Here is a 22,970-nt window from a genome sequence, read left to right as displayed (position 1 = left end):
ACGTGTATAATAACTATCAGAACGGACTCGCACATGCGTACTATTATGGTAGGCTTGAATGTTGCAATAAGCTCTTTCCGAACAGCAGTAATCATAATATCAGCAGTTAGGCAGTTACATGTCGCCAACTTTTGCCTCCCTTCATCAACCCAATCAGTGGTCTAGGTCATATGATAAATACAAAGTGTAACTACCCAACCGACCTTATCGATCCATGGTCGATGTGGGGAGCAGAGGAATACATCAATCATGAGTGAATGGCCCGACGCTGTCTAGCCCGAACTTTGTCGTCCCGATTACGAACATCGGAAGCGACAGTGGACTGGACAACAGATTGTCAGGAGGGAGAAAGATATGACAGAGTGCCCTACGGTTAGATCGGTCAATACAGGTAGTTCAAGCTCCGGATGGTGCGGGGCCCCGCGGTCGGAAGAATACAACCATTCACATGCCAAACTGCAGGGAATCAGGAAGATTCTCGGTGAATATACCAGGAAAAGGGTTCGGAGTGTGGCCGGCTTGGCCAGGGCAAACCATCGTCCTCGAAGCTATTTGGCGGTAGAGTTCAGCCACAGCGCCAACACACGAGGAGTTTTCCAATGGGAGAATCCTCGGCGGAAATATTTGAGGGAAACCAATCATCTGCTCGGGACGGAGTTTTGACTATGGCCCATTTCTCCGGAGGACAGTCAAATCCCCACAGTCAGACTCAGCAAACACTGCGACACAGACCGTCAGCCGGGCCGGCGTCGCAGAAACTGGGGGAAGCCGAACGATGGCACCCCCCTTCAGACCTCCCGCTCTCCCCCATGGGGGATGCACGTTATCCACAACGGGTCAAAGCACACTTTCCACGGCCACTCTTCCCCAATCGATCTGGGAAACTCCCTCACCGGGCGCCTTGATGAGTAAAGTTCGCCTTCATGACTCTGGTTCTACACTCTCGGCTGGATCTAGGCCTCGCATGACGGACAGGGACTGGCATGGCGATTGGGGTCATGGCCGAGTCTACAACTTTCTATCCTGCGCCGAGATTGCAGGGATTAAACTTCCGCCAAGAAGTTAGAATCGACTATGCTGACCGAATTTGGTTTAACCGAGGAGACGGCTGTGACTTTTTTGGGCGGCGTCGATTGGTCTGACCGATGCTGTAGTGTAACTGTCTCACTTGCTCCGTCACATAAAAGGCAACCGCTCCCCCCGTCATCCTAGCATCGTCTCTCATCCAGTCGACACCTCTCTTCCAACTGCTCATTATAATATCGCACAATGGGGTTCATGCTCAAGAAGCCAGCAGACGTGGCAGGCAAATCCTGGCCGGCCATTGTCATCGGTCTTTTCGTTGCCTTTGGAGGTGTGCTCTTCGGGTAGGTCCCTTCCACTCTCTATTTCATTTCTATGGTCGTCGTCTGACTGCTGTCTAGTTATGACACAGGAACAATCAGCGGCATTCTTGCCATGCCCTATTGGCAAGAACTCTTCTCCACCGGGTACCGTGACAGCACCGGACACTTGAACGTGACCTCCTCTCAGTCTGCGGCGATCGTCTCCATCCTCTCTGCTGGTACATTCTTCGGTGCTCTCGGTGCGGCTCCCATGGGTGACAGGATCGGTCGGCGCTGGGCTCTGATTGCTTCGAGCCATGTGTTTATCCTGGGAGTTATCTTGCAGACTGCCGCCACGGCAATCCCCATCTTCCTTGCTGGTCGCTTCTTTGCCGGTCTCGGTGTTGGTTTGATCTCTGCTTTGAGTATGTCTTTCCAGTCCGTGGTAGATTGATCCTGGCTAATAGACAGTCCCTCTTTACCAATCTGAAACCGCGCCCAAGTGGATCCGAGGCACCATCGTTGGTGCCTACCAGCTCTCCATCACCATCGGTCTCCTCCTGGCCTCCATTGTGAACAACTCAACCAAGGACCGCAACGACACCGGCAGCTACCGCATCCCTATTGCTGTCCAGTTCGCCTGGGCCATCATCCTCATCGGCGGTATGCTGATCCTCCCCGATACACCCCGGTACATGGTCAAGAAGGGCGACATCCAAGGCGCTGCCAAAGCCCTCGGCAAGCTCCGGCGCCTGCCAGCCGACGACCCTGCCGTCCGCGAGGAACTGGCCGAGGTCCAGGCCAACCACGAGTACGAGCTCAGCCTCGGCAAAGCCACCTACCTCGACTGCTTCAAGGGCAACCTGCTCAAGCGCCTTCTGACCGGCTGCGGCCTGCAAGCCCTGCAGCAGCTCTCCGGCATCAACTTTATTTTCTATTATGGCACCCAGTTCTTCAAGAACTCGGGCTTCAGCAACTCCTTCACCATCAGTCTCATCACCAACTGCGTCAACGTCGGCTCCACCTTCCCCGGCCTCTACGCCATCGAGAAATGGGGTCGCCGCCCCGTCCTCTTCTGGGGCGCCATCGGCATGTGCGTCTCGCAGTTCCTCGTCGCCATCCTCGGCACCACCACCACCGGCCAGGACGCCGCCGGCAAGATCATCGTCCACAACGAGCCCGCCCAAAAGGCCGCCATCGCCTTCATCTGCATCTACATCTTCTTCTTCGCCGCCACCTGGGGCCCCAGCGCCTGGGTCGTCACCGGCGAGATCTTCCCCCTCAAGGTCCGCGCCAAGTCCCTCTCCATGACCACCGCCACCAACTGGCTGCTCAACTGGGCCATTGCCTACTCCACCCCCTACCTCGTCGACTACGGCCCGGGCAACGCAAACCTGCAGTCCAAGATCTTCTTCATCTGGGGTGGCTGCTGCTTCCTGTGTATCTCCTTCGTGTACTTTATGATCTACGAGACCAAGGGTCTTACCCTTGAACAGGTGGACGAGCTGTACGCCGAGGTGAGCAGTGCGCGCCTGAGCAAGCACTGGACTCCCACGATTACCTTCCGCGAGATCCAGCAGGAGAAGGCCCGGGATACGCATCTGGAGACTGCCGAGGAGACTGTTCCTAAGACGGCATGATTGTGACGCTCTGATACGTGTTGACGTTTGATGTGGAAGTGATGTAGTATATATAATACGACTGTTATGTCTATCCTATGATATATGGTCTACAATTCTTGTCTATCCTATGATATATGGCCAACCAATTCTAGATACAGAATTAAATATGTTTAATGCACGATAATAAAACAGCTTGAATCACACCGAAGATAGTCAGCATCCCACCAGTAACAGACAAAGCAAGGTTGAGATCCCAATGCGGAGCCGCGGATCCACCCACAGCCCCAGATATGATTGAGATTATGACAGCAACGAATGTCCAGATMAGCGCATGTCGGAGGCTCAATTCGTAGTCGAGCATGAGTGCTCGACACGCCTTCTTTCCTGTTTCCTCGTCGCCTGTACGATGAGGAAGAATGGTGTATGGTTCAAGAAGGGCCACGCAATCTGCACCTCGAAGAACGGATGGATTATGGATCGCACCGGTGAGAGACTCATGCACTGAGCAGTGCTCAATGGAGTGAATAAGCTGTGTGGGAGTGTTGTCACCAGTCTAAGATAATGAGAATGGCATATCATGAGGCTCATGAGAGTGAGCGGCACCTACCACCGAGAGGACAACATTGCAAATCGCAACCCGACGTATGAGGAGAAGATTCCGAAGTCGGTAACTCATCGCGTGTGTGTCGTTTTCTAGACCACATACGAGAAGTAACTGATGGATCAGATCTTCCGTTCTGATTCTAGGGGCAATGCGCATGGCCTGGAGAGTAAGGAGGCCATTGTGGCCTCGTACTGCGACTCTGATTGCACGACTTGCAGGAAACAGGCTGCGCGGATCACCACGTTGGGAGTGGCACGCATGTTGGTAAGTGGCTGCAGGATATTCTGGAATTGATTGTACTAGCGATGGTAGCATGCTGTTTTATTACTATCAGAAGTTCGATTTCAAGGGCTGAGGGGTCGGAGAGATAGACTGACCATAGCTCTGTTTGTCAGGCTATGTGCGCGACTTGAATAAAGATAGATATATTCCTGAATGGAAGCCCGTGTCCTTGGTGTTATCGACAACATTGTGCTTTGAGGAGGTTGCTGATATCTCCATCAGCACAGGAATGAGTATGATGGAAATAAGGTATGGTAGTGATGAGCACATTTGTGTTGTCATTATGTATTATGCAGGGATCCATGGCGATCAGTCCAATAACAAGCAGGCAGCTGATACTGATACAAAACTGCCTTGCCTTTGGTACGTAGTTAACGATACAGTACGCTAGCTCGACCAATAGGACCCTGCATAGTGGGCAAGGCTGTGCTCCAGCGCCACTGACCATTGGGCTTCAGCACACCTGTGCTGAGCTCATCTCTGCCATACAGGCCTGAGCATCGCCTGAAAACTACTCAACAGGAAGTATGTCACTTTATTGACCACTTCAACCCTTTCATCCCTCCGAGCAAAGGTCTGAAGCTCGTAGATCAAATGCTCACTCTGAGCATAGAGCGCTCTGCTGAATGTGGCATTATCCCTGGAAATCAGGATAGGCGCAGTCTACTCGGCGTCGACTTGGAGGATGTTTATCTCCAGGCTCTGAGAGGCCCCCTGGCACCATTTACAACCTTGCTAGAACCTGCCCAAGGTAACAATTTTGATTTGAGTGAGATTAGCGTCGACTCAGGATTGGGGCCGGATGGACGCGAGTCCCCAAAAGCCACAATTTATGGCGAGGAATATGACTGCGTGTCAAACTCATGTCTCGAGTTCCTCCATGACAGCCACGGCAAATATGAGTTGAATGCGGATTTCTATTCTGCGGATATCCCTATCAGCCAGACATACCTATGTAATTTGTGTGACGAGTCTGCTTGGAACATTTTCTATTCCTTTAGCGATTTCAAAAGGCACAAGGAGACGAAGCATGAGACCACAGACCACATCCAGCAGCCACCATTGCCTATGCCAAAGAAAGCCGTATCGAAGGCCACGAATCGGTTTCAGGAGCCAAGTACACCCTCAAAGCCTGGCCATGATCTACGGGTTTCCTTAAACGCAAATGTCACCCCATCTCAGAAAATTGACCTCCCATCGCTGAACAAGGGCATTCGTTCACCCTTAGGAAGTGATACCACAGACTCAGGTGATTCAGAAATGTATGCAGACGAGGAGTCATTGTTCGACGATCAGGATGCCCATCTCTATACTGGGCGAAAGTGGAATGAGCTAACCATTCACCGGCTGGAGCGCATTTACAAGCAGAAGCTGTACTCGCTTGTAGGTTCAAGGGTTCTCCAGCATTGCAACCCACACCGGGAATATGGTACATCATCAGGTCATGTTGCTGCCTGTTCCTTTCAACCCGGCCCCAAAGACGGGACCTCTTCCGGGGGGAAGAGAAAGCCGGATGAGATTTCCCACCAAGGCAATCATGGTGACCATGATGACAGTAACGGTGACGGTGATGGTATTCAAGAGCCCTCCAAGCGGTTCAAAGTATCCAAATCAGAAGACCGACCCTTACGATTCGCTTGTCCCTTCTTCAAGCGGCATCCAGAGAGCTTCCGAACATGTGGAATGTCAGATCATGAGAACTCATCCCGAGTGAAGCAACACATAAGTCGCAAGCACCGCATGCCCATATACTGCCCGAGATGCTCAGAAACTTTCAAGACCGAACACGACAGGGACACACACGCTCGTGATGTCGACTGTCCGGTGGGGCCCAAAGCCAACTTCGTCTGCGCAACGGCCGACCAACTGAGGAAACTGAGCAAAAGAAACACAAGACAGACAGATCGAGAGAACTGGAACACCATTTACAAGATCTTGTTTCCTGAAGATCCGTTGCCTGAGAGCCCCTATCTTGACCCGCTCGTTTCATACGAGGTCAATCTCGTCCGAGAGGCTTTCCTAGCCGCTGCACCCGTGGCTGTCCGAACTGCTATACAGCATGTGATTCCGGAAGAATTTAGTGATGCTCTGGAGGAGGAATTGGAACGAGTCCTGCGATCGACTCATGCCGAGGTCTTTGATCAGATCTTTCGGAGAATGCGCGAGTATCGAGAACCGGCGCAAGTGCATCGCCTACCAATCCAATCTTTGTTGCAAATCAGGATGCCCAGCACTCCTGACTCTGGTATTGGAAGTACCGTCAGATCTGGAAGCAGTCAGGATGAGCCTCAGCAAACCACGAATAGCCAAGATATGGCGACTTCCTTCAGCAGTGGATCATTGAATTTCCACAACGATGAGGCCATACCATTCCTGCCACTGTTCACGCCAGGATTCGACTCATTCGAGCATCATATTGGTTGCCTTTCACGATCTCTCCAGGATGCGGCCTTCGATGATCTTCCCGTGTATCTGAACCCTTCAGGTGCCAGCTTTTTGACGGATCAATCTTGACTTGCGCTTGCTCTTACTTCGGCCTTTTCCCCGCCGTTTCCCTGGTTCCCTTTCGCTACTGTGTGTTTCATGCAAGTTCAGTGTATTCCAAGTAACCATTCATTTTGTTTATATCAGCGGATATCGGACTCTTGGTTCCCTCAAAGGGCTGGAGAATGGAAATTTGCCCAATGATCAATATACCGAACTCCATTTATCCCGTCACGACGAAACTTCTGGGCCCTGAAACACGCAGAATAAAACATAATTCAGTTCAGAAGGCAGTATTGCCCAGGCGAGATCGTCCTCCGAGCCTCCATGTTCATACTGCTAATGTCGCTCTGTCGCGTTTGCCGGAACAGGAAAGGAACGGGACCAGCAGCCCTTCCTACGTCATCGACTTGTTGCAATCGCGATGATACTAATACCGCCATATGGATGACAACGTGCTAGAACGATGATCAATATGCACAATTGTCGGGAAATTAGGAAGTATGTCCACGCTCATGCGAGATTCGGTCGCTGGCCATGCCGTTCGGCTCCTCACCAAGGGCCGATTCTTCAAATACGCGGAGAAGGACCCGTCACTATGGCAGCGATACACCAATACCGAGAAATCAGCTCGCATGGCCGCTACGGGTCGCACCGATGGAGATAATGCTCCAGATGAGTATGTGTTCGCCAACACAGCATCGGTGCCGGCGATTACGTCCTCGGCGTGGGACATCATGGACATCGGTTTCAAGGCCTCACGGGTGTGCGAATCAATCCTGAGCATGGAGAAGAAGTCAATGCCATTGATTGGTGGGACGAAAATGATTCAGAGGTTTGCATTCCATCCTATGCCATCGTAGTCATTTATGCTGATGACGCGGTAGAATCCTCAAAACTGGCCACTGGCCAAGAAGGTTTTTGTCACATTCGAGGTCTGTCTGTTGACCTTCAGTGTCTACATTGGAAGTGCGATTTATACTCCTGGGATTCCCGCTGTGATGAAGGATTTTCATGTCAGCCATGTGACAGCAACGCTGGGCTTGACATTGTTCGTTGCAGGATACGGGCTAGGCCCGCTGCTCTGGTCACCCATGAGTGAAGTTCCTTACATCGGACGGAATCCAGTTTATATCTTCACTTTGGCTGTATTTTTTGCATTACAGGTCCCGACAGCCTTGGCGGGAAATCTAGGGACACTGCTTGCGCTTCGATTTCTGACTGGATTCATTGGGTCGCCTCCTCTCGCTACGGTATGGAACCTCGTAAACGATATGGACAGCGAACTAATATAAGCAGGGCGGCGCAACGATTGCCGACATGTTCAGACCAGCAAAGCGTGCTTATGCGATTGGCATCTGGGGCATCAGTGCCGTGTGCGGTCCTGTCATGGGACCATTGGTCGGGGGATTCGCTGCACAGGCAAAAGGCTGGCGATGGACTATCTGGGAATTGATGTGGTTGTCGGGATTCTCACTTCTCATGTTGCTGTTCTTCCTCCCGGAGACATCGTCAGCGAATATCCTGTATCGGCGCGCCCGCCGACTGCGCCAACTGACCGGAAGAGAGAACCTGAAGTGCGAGCCGGAGATTGAGAGTGAAGGCCTTACCGGACGGGAAATGCTCATGATTGTTCTGGTCAGACCGTTTACTCTCAACTTCACGGAACCGATGGTCTTTCTTCTCAATCTCTACATCGCGCTCATATACGGCCTCCTCTACGTCTGGTTCGAATCCTTCCCCATCGTCTTTAAGGGGCATCTACCACTTCAACCTCGGCCAACTAGGCCTTGCTTTCCTGGGTATCCTCATAGCCGCTCTCCTGACGATTCCGCCGTACTACTGGTGGATGCACAAGTACCTCGAGCCTCAATTCGACGAAAACGGAAATATCCCATCTGAAGCTCGACTTGGACCTACCGTCGTTGGCGCTTGTTCTATCCCAATCTGTCTGTTCTGGTTCGGCTGGAGTGCACGACCGGAAATCCACTGGATCATGCCTATCATCGGCTCCGGTTTCTTCGCAGTCGGAGCGTTCATTCTATTCAACGCAATTCTGAATTATCTTCCCGACGCGTATCCAGCTTATGCGGCGTCTGTGCTTGCGTGGAACGATCTCTTCCGGTCAGGTTTCGGTGCAGGATTTCCCTTGTTTGCAACGGCAATGTATCAAAACCTTGGGGTGGGATGGGCAAGTTCCACCCTGGCGTTTTTGTCCATTGCGTTCATACCTATTCCATTCGTTTTGATGAAGGTGAGTATATGTCTTCTATGCTACAAGCGTACACTAATGTGGATAGTCTGGGGCCACGCTGAGGAAGAAATATAGTAAGCATGCACGGAAGGATATATAGGTCACGCTGTCCATTACCGAAATTACCAATGGCGCTTTCCAGGATCCTTGAGCTAGCTCCTAAGACGCTTGAGACAGCAGAGACCGTCATATGATTGGCAACATTCAAAGATCTGGAACTCACCCATACGTGTTGCAGGTCATTTCGCTGTTCGAAATCAGGCCTAAATATATTGAAGCCATTTGATCCACATGAAGCAGATAGGATTTGTGATGAGGCAGAAATCATTGAGGTGTACAACCACATTGTAACAGGCTTCTTGAATCAGTGCCAGACCTTCAGCATATCGCTCATGCAGTTCATGCAAGAGTACTGGTGTCCACAAATGCAAGAATACCTCCGCGACGGCGCTAACCTGGATGAAGGGTGTTCAACACAGTTGAATGACCTTGGGATCACTCTTACTCCAAGTACCCGGCTAAACTCAAATGCGCTTTGCGTGCATCTACATCCAAAGGTAACAGAAGGCAATGAAGGTTCGTCTGGAACTTGCTAAACTGAAATGTTACATAAAGGCCTTTGTGAGTGATGATTATCTGTCAATGGAATTCAACTTCATTCAAAAGGCTTTCAGCTGGTGAGATGCTGTTGATCGTTTTGATTCCCGTCAGTACTCGCAATGGCGCGGGGTACTTTTTAAGTTATTCAGATGCTATTTTATTTTGGCGTTTCTTTCCGCTTCCCGCTTTTATAAGATTTAATGCTGCTTGATATCCGGGAGTAGATGCACTTTAAGCTTAGAAACCATAGAATTTCCACCATCAATGTGTGGTCTTGTAGGGAAGTTACCAGCCATTATTTTACGTGTAGATATACTTATTTTCTGGATAAGGTAAATACTCACAGGGGGGGGGATGTTGTTTGACACTCTAAAACAGATATCATGGCTATTAAATGTCCCAGACCCGCGCTGCTCTTCATGCCGCCAAGCATCTGGGGGCAGACACTTCTAAATCTGGTTCCTTTTCTGTAAGTACTCGTATCATGATGCTTAACCGTCTCCATTTATGTCTTTAGTGCTGACACGTATATTGTTGAATGATCTACTTGCAGAAGGTGCATGGCCGGCTCCCGCGTGTTGGGTCCTCATCGACGCCATAGTCTCCACGTGGAAATAGTAGCCGCCAGTCCTGGTTAACGTGCATCGATGCAAGCTGACCGAGGGCAAACCTTATGTGCATAAAGTGAGTTGTTACCATAGCCACTTTGATGAATCAACTGGCCACATATCCCAGAGAGGTAATTGAATACGGATGTACATTTAGTATTGACTCACAACCTCGTATTCATGTAGCCGAGGATATGATTCATAAGACTTGTTGACAAGGTGGCTGAGACAATCCGGAGAAATTGTTGAAACTCTGGCGTTCCCAACCACAAACTCAACGACTACATATAAAGCTGCGAAATACGAGATGCTGATAAATAACCGCATCTCCCGTTCCCGCATCTAGACACAACCAACAAACAACGCTCACAATGTCAGATGAAAAGTCCTACACCGCAAGCTGCCACTGCGGCAACGTCAAACTCTCCTTCTCCAAATCCCCTCCTATTGAAGAAGGGGACGTCGTCTCATGCAACTGTATGATTCCTGATCTTGTCATTGTCCCTCTAGCTGACGGGCATAGGCTCCATCTGCCACATCAACGGGTACATGCTTACCTTCGTCCCCACCTCAAAGGTCACCTTTGAAATGGACAAGGACGCAGTATCGGTATACTCTCTCCGTTCTTGGCGCCTGTAAGGTGGTCTAATAGTGATAGGGATACCGCTTCGCATCGCGCAATTACCCCCATTACTTCTGCCGGACCTGTGGGACAAGCATGTATGCGCAAGCTGATCTTCCTGGTAAGGAGGATCAGCCTACGGGGATCAATGTAGGTCCATCCCTGGCCGCGTAGGAGCCAATGCTAAATGTGTAGGTACGCGCGATTCAAGGGATTGATATCAAGTCGTTGAAGGTTCGTGAGTATGATGGGAAGAACTTGTTGTAATGGTTGGTCATAGTTTTGAAGTATCCTGTTTAGTGGGCATTTGGACGTGGAAGGTGACTTGTTCATGATTTCTGGGGAGAGAGTCTGGTGTTCTGCGGCGATTGCGGTGAGAGGATGAGTTATTTGAGGAAGGGCCTTCATTACTTAACAATGAGTTATCAAGTCATCTCACTACTCATAATCCTTCTCATCCGTCATAAACTCCTCATCATTCAAATGTCTGAACCGCCACCAGAAGACCACAGTCTGCACAGCCAACGCAATACCCGGCGCGGCCCAGATCCAAATCAGCCACGGGTCCTGCGTCGCCGGAATCAATATCTCCCCCAGCGCACTGGACAACGCATTGTTAAACAAAAACACAGCCACGAGTAGGCCGCGCATACTCGGCGGCGCCCGCGAATAAGCCAGCTCATACGCCGTCACATTGCAGAAACACTCCGAGAGAGCACCCAGCACCGTGTTCGGGATCTGCCACCAGATGCTCAGTGGGCTGACGCCATCGCACGCCGAGGCGTGGTAGCCACATGGTGAGGTCTCGTAAACTCGCCACTGTACTATTGCTGCGATGACGCTGGAGATGGTCGCGAGGATGAATCCAAAGGCGATCCGGCTTGCTGGGCCGAAGCGAATCCGGTACCGCGCGAGAGCGGGGTAAACGACGTGGCTGAGGAATGGAACCGTGACGATGATTGTCAAGGCGTTGAAATTGTTGAGGAGATCATTGGGGGCGCCGTTGGTGGTCATCGAGCCGCCTTGGTTGGTGGAGACGGAGCCGATGCCCCCGTCGTTGAGGATCCAGATGGGGAAGTAGAAGAAGACTTCGGTGGCCACTGTGTGGTGGTTAGAGGAGTTCAAGCAAAGTGTCAGGGAGTAAACTCACCCAACGTGCGTCGCACGTCGTCTACCAGCTTCTCGTTCCAATCTACCTGGATCCCCTCCGCGGCGAGCACGCTAGGCTTAGCGGCGTTGAAGAAATCCTTCTTCCAGACGCGGTACTTGTTGCGACGGAGAGCAGTCGAGATGATCTTGAAAGCCTTGGTGAGATCTGAACTGCCGCTCGGAGGTTGCTTGTACGTTTTCTTATACACCAACGCCAACACGACTGGGAGAAGAAAGTATATCGCTCCCGCCAGCACAAACGACAGCCAGAACCCAACATACTTCTCTGCGTACGCAGTGGGAAGCATATAGAACGCCCCGATGTTCACAAACGCGTAGAAGAACAGCATCGTTCGCGTGGTAGTCAACTCCGGATCGACAATGACCTTCTCTCCCGTCTTCAGAACCTTGGTGTACTGCTTCTTCTGGCGATTTTGGTCGAGGATGGTGGGTGCGATGTTGGGCTTGAAGATTCCGGCTCCGAGCGCCAGAAGGAGAAGGCCGATTATGAACGGAGGGGCGGCGTGCGCTGGACCTTTTTGAAGGACAGAGGGTATGGCGCCGATGATCTGGATTATATGTGCGATGCCGCAGATTGCTACACCGACGCAGATCGCCTTGTAGCGGCCCACGTGGACGTCCGCCCACCTGTACTGTCAGATGGGTCAACAACAAATAGGAGTAAACTTACCATCCACCGAGAATAGGCAGGACATAGGCTAAGAAGGAAAACAGAAGCACAAGCCCTTGGCCAGCCTGCAGACCCATTCCTAACGCACCAGCCGACTCCTGTGTGCCCCTCGGGGGAGCACCAGCCCCATTTCCACCTGTCTTCGGTTACCATCAGCCTTTCATAAAGAATACAGGGAGTATACCCTTTGGAAGAGGACGCTGGATGAAATTAGAGAATATATTCTTGGCGCCGTAGTAGGATGCACGCTCCGCGAACTCGACAATACACAGCGAAAACGATACCAGAGGGAGGGTTGCAGGGACTTTGCGCAGCGATATCTTTTCTTCTTCTGTGGGAGCAGGGTAGTCGTCTGTTTCCGTAGAGGTGGCTGTAATTTCATAGTCGTGCTTTTCGAGGTCGCCTTTGACTTCAGTCAACCCGGAGGTGATCGCGTTGCCGGTAATGGTATCACCTGGTGAAGCTGCTATTGTCAGTAGAGCTAGACAACGGGCAGGTGGACTTACACATTTTGACACCTGCGATGAAATGGCATTCATGATTCTAGACGAGGAGATGGATGGTTCCCTTTTTATCGATGCTCAGCTGGTCGCGCCATCGAGGTCTGTCCTTTGCAATTATGCAAGCGACGGACTCCGTCGGTAAGACAATCATGCAACATTAGCTGGTCAGTATCAAATCAGGTTCATCGGATACAGCCAATTGCGGTAGGAATATGCAATGTAACCTCAGGTGGGATTTGTTGCTTAGCCGTGCTTGAAGTTCTTATCACGGGCGCGGGTCATGCTAAAGCAGGTTGATCAATTCGAGTCCACTATCGCGCCATCAAGTCAGTCTGGCATTTGTTCTGTCAACAAGCTAACAGCTCAATTTTACCTAATGTGTAAATGAACGCTGAGTCTTCGAAGCTTCTGGATCTTTTCGCCATTGGTTACCATCAGTGCTTCATTGCCTTTCAGGGAAAAATCGTAGAGGTGGTAGAACGAGATTTAATGCAAGATGGAACGTGTATCCCCCCGCCACTAAAGACTAAGGCGCTATAGGTAAGTTCTGGGTGAATACTTCTGTACAATTCGCTGCATTCTTGCATTGACCTCGTGGCGAATATCCGACGCTTGGACGTCAAAAATATGTGAGATAGAACTACAACCTCCATGCGGTCCATGCTGTATGCCTAGCTTAGCCATGTTTCGGGGACTCAATTTCTTAGAACCGATTGATAGCACCACACTACGCCAGATAAACGACGACTGTACACTGTAATGAACGCTGGATGTTTCTTAGACATTGTATCAGCAATAGATGTTAAAGTAGGCTTGCCAGAGTGGCCAGGCCCATAAGTTACAGTAACAATTAACCAAGGAATCGCTATCAAATAAAAATTGGTCTACTGCAAACTAAAGAACGTACCCAACAGCAAGCTCTCAGCTCCGCAGTGGAACGTTGGTTGCAGGCACGCATATCAGCTCATGGCGAAAGCAAAAGAGACACGTCTTAAGGCGCCTGTTAAAGCATGTATGACGACGATGGTGTATCATGGATGCTTGGTTTGCAGTATATGTCATGAAACATCGAATACATTTCATGGGTCATGTTGATTTTGTGCCGGAGAGTTCGAATTTGGTCGCAGACATCCCTCACTGAGGCGAAAAGCTTATGGAGCTTTCTGGTGGTCATGTGCGGACACAGCTAGTGGCGGAAGTTGTATGAGGACAGTTTCTGTTGAGATGTCTGTGCTGCGGTGTATCGGTGGATGTAGAACATCTTGTTGTTAACCGTCTTTATGTCGATAGTGCTCGGATTAGTTAACAAGGATGCGTCAGGGATCAGCGCGTCTTTATACCAGATGTGTATTAAGGAAAGCTTGGACATTCCGGGGTTTCAGGCCAGCAGGCAGGGCTTATACTCAATTCCTTCAACGACACTTGCGTCCAGGGTGACAGCTTTCTCCAGTTTTGCCGCAGCGGGAACTTCCACTTCGCCAAAAGATAGACTTGCAACGTTCTTGTGTCGCCATTCCCCATTTGTCCATGTCCTGAAGCGAGGCCTCTTTCTACCACAGAACCACAAGAAGGGTCAATAGGTGTAGGCGGAGCTCGGGCTCGAGGAAAACTTGCTTCCGGCTCTCCTGCCGGTCTAGGAGAGCTCTGACATCGTCCACCAGGACTCCAATGTTGCCTTCCTGCAACAATTTCGACATGGCACAGAAGCTGATGGTGATCGGCTTCCCGCGTAGTGTTCTTCTCTTCGCTCTGAGGCCAATGAACTCGTTGCTCCCGTTCATCCTCCTGGCCTTGTATTTGGCGCAGCCGAGCCTCCTCCTGCACTTGCTGTTGCGGGCGCTGCAGCCTGCGCCGTTCTCTACGACGCTCCCTGCTGTTTGGGCCCTCCATCCGTGGACGACGCGTAGGGGGATTAGAAGGCGGGGAAGGATAGGGAGGCCCGCATTGGTGTGAGCGACGCGGAGGGAAGACCTTATTGATCTCCAGTTCTGTCCTCTTCATCCTCGTCCTCCTCGACTTGCCGCTGGCTTTGCTGGTGGTGAATAAACAGCAGCTCTAAGTAGAGCTGCCGGGCCACCTCCCGCAGCTCGTCATTCTCTGCTTGCATCTCCTCTAGCTGCTGTGTTGCCGCTGCCTCTCATGCACCCTGCGCAGCCTGCGGTTGTCCCTGCCAGATATGTCTGCCAGCGGCGATGATCCCGTACTGAGCATGAGGACAGGCGTGCTGAACCACCATGGCTCACATGTATCTCTGCAGTTGCCCTCCTTTCGACGTCGCTATTGGGGGAATCAGTTTCCCTGAGCGGAGGGATTCTATTAAAGAGATATTAGCCCATATTTCGCAGTAAATCTGTCATCAGTCCATACTTGAGCATTTCCCGGGATAGTATGTGAGGAGCAATTCCCCTCCTTTTGTATCCATGTCGCTGGCAGAGTTTGCACCGTACGTCTGATATGTCTGCCGACGGCGATGATCCCGTGCTGAGCACGAGGCCAGGCATCCAGAACTACCATGGCTCGCTGTATCTCTGCAGCTGCCCTCATCGCTGTTGGGGGGATCGGCTTCCCTGAGCAGAGGGATCCTATTAAGGAGGTATTAGCTCATATAGCGCAGTAGAAGTGTCATCAGTCCATACTTGGGCATTCGCGGGCCCGGCACGTGAGGGGCATTCCGCCTCCTTGTGCCCGCGCCGCTGGCACAGCTTGCACCGCATCTTCTATACTGTGACATCCATTGTCAGAACATTCATAGTGAGAGTGAAGTACCGGATGTACCATAATGCGAGCTGGCCCCTTGCCACCATAAGGAGGGCGGTGATTGCCGTCATAATCCCCGTTGTTGATTTCTTCCACCAGAACCGGACGCCGCGGATGGTTGGTAGTGGGTGGCTGTGGTAGAAGCCATAACTGCAGGAAGAATGCGGTAAAGAAAAAAGTGTAAATATCGTCGTATTTGGAGCAGGAAGGGTAAGGAAGGAAACGAATCCCTTTCGGATTCTGTTTTGATTTGAGCACTCCGGGCTTACTTGGTGCCGTAGGACAGGCGAGAAGACTGTCAAAGACAGAGAATAGATCATCATCACTGTCGTCTTCGTGAAATCCCAGGCCGTAGATGCACAGCCCTTGGGTTCGTATCTATCCCTTCTTTTGATTGCGCTTGCAGGATTTCCCAAATCTCTGATTTCCGTGTCTCGTAGACATGATCGGCGAGCCTGCTGACTGCTGTCGTGTCGAATTGCCAGGCTGGGCCCTGAATACGAGCAGACTATCCGTCGACGAAACAGGTTCTGTGCTCACAGCACACTCATGGAGAGGCTCTTCGTCAATGGGTAATAATGCAACGACGCTTGGGGTCTTTGGAGACCTCAGCCTGCGTGTGCTGACTGGCCACTTTCGTAAGAAACAGTTGAAATCAGTATCTAAAATTGTGAAAACAATCAATTCCTTCGCTTTGTCTTTGAAAAGTTAGGCCACGCCTGATTGGTCAGGGGACAGGATGTCTGGGCAATCCAAGGGTGAGGCTATGATTGTCAGAGTCGTACTGAGCATGAGGCCAGGCGTGCTAAACCAAGCTATGATCTAGTCACAGCAGTACCATCATCTACCACAGCTCGAGCAATGCTCTTAGCAAGCGCTTCGTCCTCGAGGGTCTCTCCGATAACGCGCAGACTCGCGCGGTCTAGATTTACCTAGGACCGGATCGAGTAAGTTTTCCATTTGTTTCCCCACGGACTGGTGATCGGAAATCGGAGGGTTGCACCATCCAGCCATGTTTCTAGTGAGGTCAAGTGCTTCTGAAGTTTCGTAACAGTGCCAGTTCTAGGCACTTCCAAGTCACGTTGGCTGTCGTTAGCTGCCATAGACAATAGGCAAATCCAATGCTACTTCTCCCTCTTCCGTATGTATCCCATGTATCTCCGGCGTTATAACCGTTCTTCCAACGAGCTGCAGTGGGTGTCTGCCCACGCTGACGAAGTCATCCAAACTCACATCTAGGGCGGAAGTCATGTCCGCTGCTGGACTAATGGCATTAGCTTCAACCCCTGCTTCCCACCATTTCTTTACTGTCGGTAGGTCAGATGTGAATCCACGTCCAACAGCCCCGCTCCGATTATGTTGGGTGGTGAAAACAAGGCACATCGTATGGGCTCCGTCTGTCGAAATCCTTTGTAGAATTGCTCGTCGGGGTGGCCTCGTATTTCTAGGCTCTTCAGGCTTATCTCCTGAGTTAACAAAAAGGAGCCGGCGTAGGGAACGCTCACGATCAGGCCGCCTCGGCCAAGGTTGGGAGCATTGGCTAGCTCCTGAAGCCGACTGCCCCGTGATTTGCCACTCTTTCCTATCTCAACAATGAGAAAGAGCGGAGCGGCAGATGTTCATGACGATCAGGAATGCTCCATGATCCCTGTCTAGCTTGTGCACTTCATGTTTATCCTGGCTCGTCGGCAGTGGTTGTTGGAGGGACACGTTTCCCCAGACGGACCCAAAAGCACTTTTTTGCTAAAGTGAGGTGTGAGACCATGAAGTAGGCCATGGCGTTTTGGTTTTTTTAGATAGCCATGTCAATATTAGAAGCCGCACAGACTTCCCAGTCTAAGCTGCCGGGATATATCATTCCGCACTCGTCTTCGGACAGCAGCCCGGAGGTAACCCATCGATGCTGGCACCGATTATATCACATACAGAATCAATATGATTCATATAAGGTTCACATTTTTTTGAGCTCCGAATATCAGCGTAAACGGGGAGTGCTTCTGTACCCAGGGTTTTTAACGCATCCATTAAAGACGTGGAAGATTGATCGCCGGATATGCACGCTGACAGCCTCCGTAGATGCCGAAGAAGTTGATGGCGCTGGTTTTGTTTGTGCTGCTGTCTCTGTCGGGCTGGCCTTGACGGGAGTGCGTTGCTGTGTGGACAGGGGGTTGTAGTTAATTCCTCTTGCCAGAGGTGAAGAGCAAGGTCTTGGTCTGACAGTCGCCCTGCGGGCTGCTTATCCTTGGTTTGGTTCATAGTGGCCGCGATATCCTCATGTAGGATGTCGAGAATTACCGCGGAACTAGCCGCATCCATGCTTGGGTAATGGTAGAAGTACTAAGGTGCATAAGAGATTTGGAGATGGAAAAAAAATGAATAGAAACGAGGTGTCTGGGATGGATGAAGAAGGGGAAGGTAGAGAGCAAGGTCTTGGTCTGACAATCAGCCAGCCGCCTGTTTCCCTTTGCTTCGGTTCATGGTGTCCGTGATATCACGGCCATTTCCAATGCTCAGACAGCCCATCAATGCAAAAGACACCAGACCCATGGAACGCTGCCTGTGTGTTTCTGGATCGAGGCGCCAGCGTTATCATTGACAACGCCCTGCTCAACCAGGGGCTTGACTCCCTTCTCTCCCATCGTCGCCCTGCTGTGATGTACTTGATGCTGAGCGCATCAAGAAACATTTGGGCGAGCCACATGACTATAGGCCAGTGGACAAAGACGAGGATCACATTTTATTGGAGCAAATTTGGATCATGCGCCCTGAAGACGATGTCAATGATTGGACTCGATATTTTCGACCTTATAATTCTTCTTTCGCTGCGGGGGCGGTCGTCTGACCTTCAGGTCCTTTTCCGATCTGAGCCTTCGGCATTTGTGTTCTATGTTCATTTTGATATAATGAAACATGCCTCAAGACCAATCAGATGGTTTCGACGTGGCCGCCAAAAACTCATCTGCATATAGCTTTAAGCGAAGATAGCATGGGACTTTTCATCGATTGCTCCTTTAACTCGCGGAAGGCGCTCAGCACCTCCAACGACCTTTTGATCATAGGCAAGGTCATCTACAGTCCGCCTGGTCAAACTGGAAGCCCTGCACATCTGTGCATAGCAGCTGTACAGTTACGGCTGCGGTCGAAAATGCCCGTGTAGCATTTCATTATCGCGGACAGATCAATATGCCCGCTGTCTGGTCCAAATCAATATTAGCATATAAACGGGAAAAAAAAGAAGGTATCAAGACGTACCGGCTCACAGAGCACGTGGGCTGGGTTCGCCCTGGGCTGTTCAATGTAGGCTGGTGTGACAGGCCTTGGAGCATTCGGCGGAACGAGTTGCCACCTTTCGAGTCTCACGTAGATTGTTTTTAAAACAATCCGGAGGACGATGGAGCATCACGAGTGAGCCATATGATTTGTGGCCTTGATTATGGCCCCAAGGTGAAGCCACTCGCAGTAAAAGTGTCAATGAACAATTGTCAATGAACAATCTCACTCTTGAGCCGTGGGGTCTTGGCTGTCGGCACACCCTTCACTTTGTCACTTGCAGGCCTCCCCGCCGGCCTTAATCATGTCGTCAAGCGACTACGCGTACAGAAAGCCGACGTACTGCTATCGATTTAGTCCACAGCAAAGGGACGTCGATCTTAAAGATCCCAGTTTTTGCAGTGGTGCAAAGGCACGGCACCCACCAATATTTGAAAGTGCGGCGACAGTCCAGCAATGACGGGTCCCTAAGAGAACCTTAGCCACGATACCAAGAAGATTGAGAGAGCTGTACTCTTCTTCCATCATTGAGCATGTCTCCAGGCGATCCCGAACATCCTTGAATGCCGCATCGGCTTCCTTGAATTGTTGATGTATGAACACTTGACTAGATGTTTTTATCTCGCCTGTGAAGGAGGCTGTGCCCTGGCTCTAATCATGAGGATAGCCTTTCAGGGCTGGACTAAGTATCTAGAAGCAAGTCCACCATCGAGGCTGACTCCTAGATGGTTGATGCCACCCCGGCGGGCGGCGGAGCATACAATTGAGCCCTAGGAGTGTCCGCAGGAGGCGAGGGTGGTCTTTCCTGCAAGACGTTAGCTGCGAAGATTTCGCGGAAAGGACAAGGGGGTGAACTTACCACCGAGGTGGCCGCGGACGAAATGTTTCTCGTGATGATGCCAAAGTGGCCGTGGTTTGAGAGGCAGTTGGCCCAGGTGCAGAGGCAACTCGGCGTACAGCATGGGACACACAGTGTGTAAGAAGGAGAAATGAATGGAGTCTGGAACTCCATTTTAGAACTGGATTTTAGACCCGGTCTTGCGGCAGCGATATTCATCAACTGAACATCAAGTCCGATGCTGGACACCGCGCAAGGCCAGCAGTGGATTATCCACCGGAGTCAGAGGCAGCTTAGAGGAGTGGATCAAATCAACAAGGTTGAAGTCTCAGGAAGATAATTGATCAGCAGAAGTAGTCTGAATGACTTCGTCTCAAGATAGGTGGTGATGGGAAGAATGAGAAGGAAGAGGGAGATATAAGAGAAGGGGTACATAATGCCCATTCACTAGTGGGTAGTAATTATTCACTATCCATCAGCATATCTTCCCAGAAGTGAATGATAGGGACATATTCAACATCTTCGTATGCACATAATTGAGCTACATGCAAGGGACGGGTTTCTGCTGTCCTGGGCTCGGAAAAGCTACCGGCATCCACAGTACAGGGAGCATATAACCGCATAGTGAGACATCAACGGTGCGCCGCGCTGGACAATCTTAGACTATTCTTCCACGTCGATATCTGATCCATTTACGGCGCGTACTTTCAGTAGATAGTGGCGATAATCTGTATAGGTTGAAGAGGATATCATAGTGAATACACCTAGCTCCAGAGAAAGCACCTATGCGTGGACCATTAGGAGAATAGGGTTCAGACATATCCAGGAAACCAGCATAGGAATTTATGACAGGATCGTCCGGCCTTTTATAGAGAAGGGCGGGCATTGATTCCAAAACAGCTCTAAGGGGTCACAGTGCTTTATTCTATGAATGTGACCATTTCCTCTTTAGCAAACTGGCCCATTAAGCTCACCGATAGTAGTTTTCTTTCTGGCTGCGTTTCCGCTTCTTTCATGTTCTCTGAGACATCAAGACAAACAAACTAACAAATCACCCAGCTTATCCAACACAACCGCCTGCACATCGGCAGCTGCATCGGTCTTGTCGCTCAGAGCTACATACATTCCCATGAACATTACTGGACGATACTGTTTAGTTATCCTTGGAATACAGTCAAGCATACTCTTGAATACTCCGCCTTGACAACGCGCATGGCGATCTTTGTATTATACGAAATTCGTCTTCTGTTAAACGCGTTCATTCAAAGAGGTTGCTCGTACTCTTCTTACTCGGTTCTTGCCATTCTCAGTATCCACGGACATCTCTCCTTCAGCTCCAAGGAAATGACACCCAAAGCTCATGAAACCGAATAGTACCTTCAGCTGTAGCAGATTTCAGGCTGCACGGGGATCTTTGTCAAATGCAGGCTGCGTTGCTACAATGCAGCATAGCCMTCGTCCTGGGCAGAAGGCGAACCGGAATATATCGCTGGGATGTGTCCTGTTCCGCTGTGCTAAACTCTCCAGAACTTGCAAGTCGTTCTGTTATTGCATGCTTTTTGACTATGAAAATCCTGGCCAAGCACACAGCTATTAATAACTGAGACAATCCATACCTAGTCCGAAAAGGACGGAAATCAGACACACAAAGACTATCTCGGGAGGCGCATACAATCCACAAGGTCACGCATTCGGATGAGAGTTTGATAGAAGCAAAGGTATCACACTGCTGGAGAGAATCAAGCCCACGGAACGCAATAATAGCACGAGCATCTTATTGACATGAAAGGACGACTGGGAGCAAGATGCGAAGTGATTCTGGTGTAGCAAGGATCGCTGTTTTCCGCCCTGCAATATCGAGCTCGTTCAGTCCAATCGTTAGGGATTGCAACGCAGGCATGGGTAATTAGATGAGTTCCTCATCTGAGTCTTCATGCCACTCATCGTCTTCGAGGTCATTCGGTTTCACAGTACCACTTAACGCAAGCACACGATTCAGGACCCACTGCATTTCAAGGATCCGTGTATCTGGGAGAGGATAATTCTCCGGATCATGTGTCTCAAGGGTGATCGTCTCACCAGAGAGGAGTGGACGATCATTGCGGATATCATGCAGAGCAGCACCGTAGTCTGATGGGTGGATATCTGATGGAAGTTGCGGGATAATACTAAAGTAGACACAGTCACCTTCATGTTGCTGGAGCCACCAAAGCTTAAGTGTGAGCCACTTGCCCTCTGCATCTCTGTTGACAGGTTCAAGGACAATGTACCCCTTGGCGTATAGCGCATATGCATTTGGACTGAGGAGTATGAGATTCTCAGGCTTTTCAGGTCCAAAGCCGTCTCCATAAATGGCATTATACCATTCGTGTACCTTTTTGTCACTCCAAAACTCTCTCAGAGCAGCGAAAAAATGTTGCACGTCATCCATATTCTCATCATTCATCCAATAGGGATATAAAGGGTACGGCTGGCAGATGTCCTTGCTGCAATTTGTCAGAATGCAGGCTTTATCACGGTCGCAGCACTGTGATATAATGTGGTTAGTGGTAGGTCCGTTGCAATAGGGTCTGAATGGAAGGCATAGCTTACTGCAACTTCTGCAGACTGTCTTTTGGGCCTCTTCCCATTGGGCGAGTCCATGTATTCCCATGATCCTTTGCGCGAGTCAACAGCTTCCTCCTGTCGATCCTTTTGTTGCCCTGAATAGAACACGCTGTTAGCCGTACGTAACGATAGAGACTGGATGAAGGCTGACAATTTTGACCTATTTTGCCCTCGGCCCCAACGCGGCAGAACTTGTCATAGATCTCAATAGGCCAATGCGGCCCATCTGGGAGATGTCGATCAATTAAATATTGTAGCTTCTCCATATCGGCAAGCCACAAGCACGCGTAAAAGGTTTTGAAGCTTTTTATCGCATCGGCTTTGAAGAACGGCAACGTGGTTACTGCGTCGGTAATCTTGTGGACCAGCTTGATGCGCTCGGTCTCCTCGAACGGAGCACCTGGACCGCTTGAACTGGCCATAGCTGATGGTATCCAAGTAATCAGAAGTAAGCAATCCAATGCGAGTAAAGCTTTGTTCGACGTTAATTGTTTGTTGGTGCTAATCAAGCTGTAACTGGTGATGTTAAGAAAGAGGAGATTTTCATGGTGACATGATGTAAAGCACGCAGAGGGTGGGGATGTGACTTGAGCACGAAAGATAGATGTCACTCTGGGAAGCATAGTGGTAAGATGAAGAAGTTGTGGAGTTGATCAGATGAGATGCAGAAACAAGGGCCCATCCGTGCAACCAATTAAGTGAATGCCTGAGTTGCAAGAATTCTGCGGTTCCGGATAGTTAACCGCTTTTGGGG

General features: G+C 50.4%; 6 protein-coding genes across 6 annotated transcripts; 4 read left to right on the top strand and 2 right to left on the bottom strand.

Moving 5' to 3' along the window:
- Positions 1–1,269: 1,269 nt before the first annotated feature.
- Asppvi_001863 (sugar porter family MFS transporter) lies at positions 1,270–2,965 on the top strand (the record flags this gene model as incomplete). Its single annotated transcript, XM_043307396.1, has 3 exons — positions 1,270–1,367; positions 1,425–1,750; positions 1,797–2,965. 3 exons carry the CDS (start codon positions 1,270–1,272, stop codon positions 2,963–2,965), a joined length of 1,593 nt encoding a protein of 530 aa, XP_043163331.1.
- Positions 2,966–3,524: 559 nt separating this feature from the next.
- Asppvi_001862 (uncharacterized protein) lies at positions 3,525–6,347 on the top strand (the record flags this gene model as incomplete). Its single annotated transcript, XM_043307395.1, has 4 exons — positions 3,525–3,610; positions 3,695–3,815; positions 3,934–4,082; positions 4,325–6,347. 4 exons carry the CDS (start codon positions 3,525–3,527, stop codon positions 6,345–6,347), a joined length of 2,379 nt encoding a protein of 792 aa, XP_043163330.1.
- A 473-nt stretch (positions 6,348–6,820) lies between these two features.
- Positions 6,821–8,671, top strand: Asppvi_001861 (MFS transporter; the record flags this gene model as incomplete). The annotated part of the gene is made up of 5 exons (XM_043307394.1): positions 6,821–7,081; positions 7,205–7,570; positions 7,617–8,044; positions 8,073–8,571; positions 8,618–8,671. 5 exons carry the CDS (start codon positions 6,821–6,823, stop codon positions 8,669–8,671), a joined length of 1,608 nt encoding a protein of 535 aa, XP_043163329.1.
- Positions 8,672–10,150: 1,479 nt separating this feature from the next.
- Positions 10,151–10,668, top strand: Asppvi_001860 (GFA family protein; the record flags this gene model as incomplete). The annotated part of the gene is made up of 4 exons (XM_043307393.1): positions 10,151–10,256; positions 10,303–10,388; positions 10,438–10,551; positions 10,597–10,668. The coding sequence occupies 4 exons, from the start codon at positions 10,151–10,153 to the stop codon at positions 10,666–10,668; spliced, it is 378 nt and encodes a 125-aa protein (XP_043163328.1).
- A 171-nt stretch (positions 10,669–10,839) lies between these two features.
- On the bottom strand, positions 10,840–12,751 carry Asppvi_001859 (putative MFS peptide transporter; the record flags this gene model as incomplete). The annotated part of the gene is made up of 5 exons (XM_043307392.1): positions 10,840–11,501; positions 11,552–12,198; positions 12,242–12,377; positions 12,426–12,704; positions 12,748–12,751. The coding sequence occupies 5 exons, from the start codon at positions 12,749–12,751 to the stop codon at positions 10,840–10,842; spliced, it is 1,728 nt and encodes a 575-aa protein (XP_043163327.1).
- Positions 12,752–21,515: 8,764 nt separating this feature from the next.
- Positions 21,516–22,638, bottom strand: Asppvi_001858 (uncharacterized protein; the record flags this gene model as incomplete). Its single annotated transcript, XM_043307391.1, has 3 exons — positions 21,516–22,136; positions 22,202–22,311; positions 22,368–22,638. 3 exons carry the CDS (start codon positions 22,636–22,638, stop codon positions 21,516–21,518), a joined length of 1,002 nt encoding a protein of 333 aa, XP_043163326.1.
- Between the last annotated feature and the right edge of the window lie 332 nt (positions 22,639–22,970).

Source organism: Aspergillus pseudoviridinutans (assembly GCF_018340605.1).
Source record: "Aspergillus pseudoviridinutans IFM 55266 DNA, scaffold_10, whole genome shotgun sequence".
In the NCBI taxonomy this organism is placed as follows: domain Eukaryota; kingdom Fungi; phylum Ascomycota; class Eurotiomycetes; order Eurotiales; family Aspergillaceae; genus Aspergillus; species Aspergillus pseudoviridinutans.
The sequence above is the reverse complement of the archived record's forward strand: the minus strand, read 5'-3'. Positions and strand labels throughout refer to the sequence as shown.